Source organism: Pimephales promelas, chromosome 8, assembly GCF_988280905.1.
Source record: "Pimephales promelas chromosome 8, fPimPro1.hap1.1, whole genome shotgun sequence".
NCBI classification, from domain to species: domain Eukaryota; kingdom Metazoa; phylum Chordata; class Actinopteri; order Cypriniformes; family Leuciscidae; genus Pimephales; species Pimephales promelas.
Window position 1 is genome coordinate 683,020 of NC_142776.1, and position 8,000 is coordinate 691,019.

At 38.3% G+C, this 8,000-nt stretch overlaps 1 protein-coding gene across 2 annotated transcripts; it reads right to left on the reverse strand.

Annotated features, from left to right (window-relative positions):
* Positions 1–693: 693 nt before the first annotated feature.
* kynu (kynureninase) lies at positions 694–7,326 on the reverse strand. 2 transcript variants are annotated; one of them, XM_039656525.2, is made up of 14 exons: positions 7,235–7,326; positions 6,479–6,668; positions 5,780–5,900; positions 5,080–5,162; positions 4,846–4,907; positions 4,690–4,761; positions 4,489–4,563; positions 3,977–4,123; positions 3,595–3,693; positions 3,402–3,475; positions 3,262–3,314; positions 2,246–2,331; positions 1,761–2,018; positions 694–937 (listed from the first exon to the last, which is right to left on the reverse strand). In XM_039656525.2, the coding sequence occupies exons 2-14, from the start codon at positions 6,630–6,632 to the stop codon at positions 818–820; spliced, it is 1,404 nt and encodes a 467-aa protein (XP_039512459.2). In that variant the 5' UTR covers positions 6,633–6,668; positions 7,235–7,326; the 3' UTR covers positions 694–817. The 2 variants fall into 2 exon arrangements, with proteins under 2 accessions (XP_039512459.2, XP_039512461.2); XM_039656527.2 differs by lacking the exon at positions 7,235–7,326 and having other exon boundaries at positions 6,479–6,894.
* Positions 7,327–8,000: the final 674 nt, after the last annotated feature.

The following is an 8,000-nucleotide window of genomic DNA, read 5'->3' on the forward strand; positions in this document are numbered from 1 at the left end:
AGTCTCGTTTACTGTACTAAACTGCTCTTGGGCCGAGTTTCGAGATATAGATATATGTCGTCATTGAAGTTAACCTTTAAAAAAAAAATTTAACAGCAAATCTCAAAATAAATCTCCATTTATTAATATTGAGATGCTTAAATTGACGTTGATTTTAGGTTTCAGCTTGCTTTCTTTTAAATTATTTATTTAGACAAAATAGAATAGAATTTTAACTGGCTGGTTATAGTTGTCGGCCCTAAAATTTAATTAATTATTGGATAAAATTGTAAAATTTTATGTTTATGATGAATGAAGACTAATTTCAGCATGCACATTAAGTTTTACACAAACTCTCTGAGATTTATTTTGAATGTTCTCTGATTGTTACTTTTGAATGTTCTCTAATTGTTACTTTTGAATGTTCTCTGATTGTTACTTTTGAATGTTCTCTGAACGTTCTAAAACAAGAAGAAACATTCAAAAAGCATTAGACGAAAATCCAACTGAAACTTTACATGAACGATGCATAAAAGTTTTTGTGCTGACATTTTGAGGACATTATTAAAGGCTAGATAACTGAATGAACGTTTTATTGGCATTACTGGAAGAACGTTTGTTCATAAGCCTGCAAGATCGTTCTCTGTTTGCTGTACTCTACATGAGATATTTTAGCACAAAATCCTTTGAAATCCATCCGAACAGATGCAGACGTGAAGAAAAATGTTTATTGGCCATGCAAACATTCAGATAAACTGAACCGACTCTCTCTCGTCATGTTTAACGAGCAGCTTCACAGAGTAACAGCAGCCAATAAAAGCACAGGTTCACCGTTGTGTTATTCCCGGCTGGATCTCAGCGCTGATCCCAGAACAGTGATGAAGCGATGAACATCAGTGAAGGAGTTATACAGCGGCACCGGAGCCACTCGCAGCACGTTCGGCTCTCGCATATCACACTGAAAAACAACAGACACACACTTACTACACACACCGTCTGGAGGGGTGGGCGGGGCACACACTGACGCGGGGCTAGTTGACACACACTTGTTTTAAACACTTCCACACGTGCTAGCATGACGAATCTTAGTGTATTTACTAGTTGCCATATCTACACTAGAAGTAGAAAATCGATTGCGCCAAAATTCAGATATCTTTGGAAGATATGACTGAACATTCATTTAAACATACCAAATGTAAATTTCTCACTTGTGGTTTTTTTTTTTGGCTCTAATTTTTGGTGTTTATTTAAAATGAGATAAATCAGATATTATTTTAATCTTATATTTGTTATTTAACAGTTAATATAGTTCTTTAACGCTTCGCTAAATAGCAGATTTAAATGCAGGCGGGGCATGTTGTCACAGTGTTACCCCCTATTAGAACTTACTATTTTATTCTATACTTTTATGAATTCTATTGAGAAACCATGCGAAATAGATGAATAAAGACTGAGGTCAATGTTATTAACGGACTAAATCGCACATCATCTGACAGGAGGACGAGCTCAGCTGTCCTGATGAAGTGTGTTTGGAGTAAAAGTGTGTTATTAAATGTTGTCTTTTGCTGGAGAAGAGGTTCATAAATGCTTCTCATGTTTGGAAAGATGTTTGACACGTGTTGCTTTTTCAAACGCACGTTAAAAGCGGCTCGAAATTGCAGATCTTTCAGAGCCGTGTTTCCTGAGCCGTGCTTCACTGACACGCCGCACATAACTAACAATCATAGCCTTTGTGATTTCATAAGATAAGTGTGTGTGTGTGTGTGTTTGTCAATACATACAGCGACTCCTCGTTTCTCCAGCTCTTGATACACATCTCTGATTGGTCGAGAGAAGGAGAGTGACAGCTGACAGCCTCTCTGCTCAGGGTCAGAGGGCGTGATGATGTCAACGCGGGGTTCATCGGGGTCAGAGGTCGTGATGATGTCATTAGGGTCAGACTGGTCTCTGCTGTAGTAATGTTTGATCAGAAACTCCAGATACCCCGTCAGAAGCACAGACTTTCTCCTCAGATCCTTCATAGTCGTCTTATTAAAAATCTGAAATAGACAAAAAAGAAGAAGAAATAGGCTATATACTGTATATATATGGTTCATTTCTTATTTTTTCCTCAAATCATGACAAACTGGCTCGTGATTGGACAGCGTTTCCCGCCACAGTTGATTGGCGGTGTTAATCTCAAACCCTGGTATGAAAACCCAGTATGTTTCATGACGGTTGTTGTCAGTGTGTGTGTTGTTTCAGTGAGTGTGTGTTGATGTCTGACCTCTAGACTGGCCTGTAAGGGACACACCAGTAACATCGGCTGATTGGAGAGACGGAAACCATTAACTCCAGGCTGAAGCTCCATCTCTGCAGGAACATTTATCCACACACTTCAGAAATATACAGTCAAACCAACCATTCAGACTAGCTAGTTGTTTTACAACTCTGATCAGGACACTATAGTTCATTTCTGGAAGTGTGGAGAGCAAAATAAAGTAAACTGTGAGATATTACACACAAATATTCTTCATACAGAGACTACCAGTGAAAATGACTCCTCCACTTTGAGCTGATGATGAAGTGTTTTCTGTAAGTGCTAATGCTCTTTTTACACACACACTGAACAACATGAAGCTTTGCTTGGTCACTGCTTGAGCTAAACTGGTATTATCTAATTGTGGAGTTAAATTTACCAGCTGACAGATATTCAACATAATTCATGTGTGAGAGTCCAACAGAAGGACCAAAACCAGTCACATATCCACTGATCTGAGAACTGAGTTCTGCTCATATTTTATCACCATTTTAATGTGTGTTAATGTCTAATGTGAGAAATGTGAGTCTGAATAAACTTTGATTTGACAGTAAATATAAAAATTAAAATATTCACACTTCAGACTTAAAAACGTATATAGTATATATGAAGAGTTCAGATGCAAAAGCCTCTAAATGCGATTTTAAATTTTCTTCTAAAATGACCATTTTTATCAAGCTTGTATATTTAAGTTCAGTAATTTCACTTAAATGACAATTAATAGGTAATATTCATTGCCATTAAAGTGAAATTACTGAAGTTAAATATACAGGCTTGATAAAAATGATCATTCTAGAAGAAAATTTCAAATCGCATTTAGAGGCTTTTGCATCTGAACTCTTCATATATTGATCAACACCAACAGCTTGTCTACAGTACAGAGTGCAAGTGTGTGTGTGTCCACAGGGTGTCAGCAGAGAGCAGGCTGGATTTCCCACAATCCCTCAAAACTCATCTTTGTGATTCAGAAGTGATTGTCATACCGTTGTTCATGAGGAATCTGGTCTTCAGGTCGTGTCCCCACCAGCCCGTCAGTCTGAGACACACACACACACACACAGTGTTAGCGATGTCTTGATGTCATCTGTGAGTGTGTGTTATAGATCCGCTGGGTAATACTCACGCGGGTCTAACGGTGTGAGCGTGTTTCTCATGTATAAATGCTCCTGCCAGACCACCGGCCCCTGAGTTCACATACTGAATAACACACACACACACACACACACACACCACTGATTCTGATGCATCAAGGAAGGCTTGAAACATTCAACACCAATACAATCAATCATTGATATTTCACACACTACAGCACTGACCTTATAGGAGCACCAACACGCAAAATCCACATTCCAGTCGTGAAGTCGCAGTTCTGCGTTTCCTACAGCGTGTGCACAATCAAACCCAACCAAACACCCCTGAACACACACACACACACAGTCAAGTATAGTGCTTTTTACAATACAGAGTGTTTCAAAGAGGCTTTACAGCGGATAACAGGGAATTAATGCAACAAAGTTTGTTTCTTTGTCACAGTCCAGCTTAAGTAAGCAGGTGACGGTTCATTTTTGTTTTAAAACATTAATTTAGACACACACACACACACACACACTCCGAAAGTAAGATGTGGACATGTGAACCGAATGTTTATTTCTGGTCAGTATGAGAGAGTGTGTGTGTCAGTGTGAGTGTGAGCCGTACCTGAGCGTGTCCAGCGCTGGTGATGGTCTCCATCTGGAACAGCTGACCGGTGTAATACTGGACTCCACTGAGCATCACCACAGCGATGGACTCGCCCTCCGACTCGATGAGCGACACGATGTCCTCCGTCCTGATGGTTTCCTCACCCTGAAACAGCCAATCACAGCCAATCACAGCCAATCACAGCCAATCACAGCCAATCATAGCCGGTAACAGCCAATCCCAGATCCCCGTGAGGTCACTATATCCAGGCCTTAAAAGATGCAAGAAATAAAAAAGCAAAACAGATGTGTAGAATTTACGAATCCTTTTCTTTTTGGAATTTTAGGTAATTTTTCCCCTGAATATTTGTTCACATTTATTTTGGTTTCCTTCAATGCTATTATGAATGTAATAGATAATAGTCGAATACATTGCGATCCTTTGCATGTGTATGTTGTTATTGTTCTGTTATGCAAAATAAAAATATATATATATACACATCTGTAAATGGAGAAAAAAAAAAAAAAAACCTGTCTGGGTTTGATGATCAGCATGCTGTCCGCCACATTCATTCCTCTCAGCTGGATCTGCGACTCGATGGCGTACTGCAAGACACACACACACACACACACACAGTGCTTTTATAAAGTTATTGATGCCTGTTCACACTTGATGCTTCGATCTCTTGATGTGAACGTGAGTTTGTCGTTTCTGAGGTGAAAGAAACACACGTGATCCGACGGAAAGGCCTTGTCCTCCAGAAGAATTTTATGGCGTTTTGGAGTCGGTTTGTAGAAGGAAAGCTGAGAGAATCATAAAGAGGAGAATACTGTTACAAAAAAAATCAACAGAGACAAAAATATTAGCAAATGTTGTTGTTTTTCTACCATGAGAAGATGCAGATTGACTGTCAGTCCGTTCATCAGAGCCACTTCCTCGGGTTTAGCTCCTGTTTAAAGATAGTTGCACTAAATCAGAAGCTCCAGTGGTGTAATGAGGTGGAAAGTGCTCTTTTCACTTGACAGAACTTCACTTATTATATCTGGAGACAGACTTATGGCATTTGAATCAGAAACCTGGATATGAAAATCAAAAATAACAAAGAGAAACTCTTAAATTACCCACAATCTTGGCCATCGAACCCTCGAGGGTCTCTTCGGCCCAGGCCCAAGGTCGCGACCCCTGCGTGTGGCCATGGACGCCTCTGAAACAACATGCGTTTAGGATTTATGGGATTTCCTTCAAAACGTGGAAGAACATTTCAGAATATTTCTGAGATTTGTTTTAATTAATTTTCTACAGTTTTACTGTAGTAGCGATATCTGTTACAGTGAAAAAATATCAATGGAAAACTTCATTGAGAAACTGTTGACAGTGAGTGAAAAAAATATTTTTGAAAATTCCCATTTTGGAAATGGTTAATAAAACAATGGATATGCTTTTCTGAAAAAATAATAATAATGATAATAAATATAAATAATTCAATTATATTAATAAAAATATATTCATTTAATTATATTTAAAAATAATTATAATAACTATAATTGAAAATAATTATATAAAAAATAATAAGTAATTAAAAAAGTACATAACAATATTGGAATAATAATACATTCCTAAATAATTATTTTTTTAATATTTAATGAATATTATTTATTTATTTATGAAATATTATATTAAATGTTGATATTACCATATGATTTATTATAAAAAAATAATAATAATAATAAATAATAAGACAATAAATATAGAAATTATGCCTTTAAAAAGTCACATTTTCCCTGTGTTTTATTATCAAATAAATCATGACAGGCGACTCACATTTTAGCCCATTTCTCCAGCTCCTCATCAATATATTTTTGGGTGTTTTTTGGCTGTAGACCAAGTGAATTCCCAGCTAAATAAACACAATCCTCAGAACCGTCCACAAGCGACAGATCGGCTGAAAACAGACGAGAAACCAGATGATATATGAATCTGAGCAAATACTTTAAAAAAAAACAAATGTTTAAGGAGAAATAGACAAATTTACACACAAAATCGGTGTTGGACAAACAATATTAACAGTTTACAATTCTCAAAGGCAGATTTATTTAGCAAATTACAAAATGTAACAGCAATGAAGTCTCAAATGAAATATACAATCATGAAGGTAAGGAAGAGAAAATGAATTAAAAGTATTTTTTTATATATATTAAGTAACCTATGTAATTGCAGGGGTAGCAAGAGCTCTTGAAGAAACCGCATGGCTAATGTAGTAGCTTCTTCATTTGAGTTCATTAATAAAAGGAGGAAAGGATTTTCAAAATCTGCATTTATGAATGAAGTATTTAGCAAATTCAAAAAGGTTATTGACCATGTAGTGTTGTGAACAATCTTTCTTTAGTACACCAAACTTAATTTGTTTGCATTCTGCATGAATCTGAGCAAATACATCGTGGTGTAAATCTGCGTGTCGTCTGTCATGTGACTGCTCATGAACCCATGAGTGTGTGTGTGTGTGAGAGGTGTTTGGCTCACCGTTGGGCAGGTCTGCTGTTGTGGGCATGAGGAACTCCAGCCTCAGGTGTCGGAGCGGGTCGAGCCGGTCCAGGTGTTCAGCCAGCCGGCGGGAGGTGGGTGTACAGCTCAGCTCCTGCGAGAGCCGGACGATCGTCTGCTTCGGGCTCTCCATGATCTCCTCACACACTCTCAAACATGACCAGTCCAGCTGCACAGACGCAGAGACTTTGACCCGTGAGGACACACATCTGGCCTGAGCTAATCATTTATAAACCTCACATCATGTCCCGCGCTCGTCTTAATGGCTCTCATAACACACACACACACACACACACACGCACACACACGCACACGTCCTGACGCTTTAGTTCACGGCACAAGGAGCCACTTCTGCTTTCAGAGAACACAGAGCTGAACACACACCCTCACTGAACCTCACACAGCTTTCTGAATACAAACACTTCCTGGTTCATCTAGTTAACTTTAAAGTTCCGTTGTCAATCATTTTATCAATTAAAGGGGTGATGAACTGAGAAATCATATTTTCCTTGAGCTTTTGACATCTAGTCTAAGAGGTCATCATATTATAAGAATATCCTGTAAGTTTCAGAACTGAAAACGTGCTTGTTAGTCCAATAAAAGCTTTTATTGACATCAGCCTCTGAAAACGCCTCGTTTTTAAAAGTGGGAAACTATGACGTCGAAGGGGTTAACACACCACCCCCGCAGAAGAAGACATTACACGCATAGCTAAGTAGCCTAATAGATGCCTACCTCGTGATGACACACCGGATCGATCTACCGAACGATACAGAATATTGTGCAGCGCCTGGTTGTGGAAGTAGACAGTCGCTGTATAAGCATGGATGAACTTTATTTTTAATGACGTTCCAGCTGATGAGGGTAAAACATCGTCGTCTGTTCGCTTCATTTCACTGAGGATTGTTTTGTAAACAAGACTGGATTTGCAGAGCGATTAAGAGTAAAGAACATGCTGTGCCGTCTATATTGGATCTGACAGGAATTGTGCAACACACGGACTCTTGTTTGAACATGTATGGGCGAATCCGGTTGCCCTTTGACAACATTGGACGTTTTTTTTTTTTTTTTTTTTTTATTGCAAAAACACAGTAAAAAAAATTAACAAAATATACATTACAATATGCAGAAAAATGACATTAAAATAAATACAAAACAGTTTTGCCAGGGGAAGAATAAGGGCCATTACAAAGAAAAAACATTGGACGTTTTCGTACACCACAGTCTATGACGTACACTGACGGGTGAGAGCCTAAGTCCCGCCCCTCCACTTCCGGCTCATGGGACCTTATTTCGGAAAAAATATAAATGGTAGTCAATGGCGAGAGACAACTTATCTTTTTATTCCGTCTGAACTGTGCCCTCAATTACACATATGATGTTTGTCAATTTAAAAGATAATTCTAAAAGTCAAAAACGTCGCATCCGGTTGCCATTTGACAACATTGGACGTTTTCCCCCACGTACACCGACGGGTGAGTTAAACTCATTATAATATGCA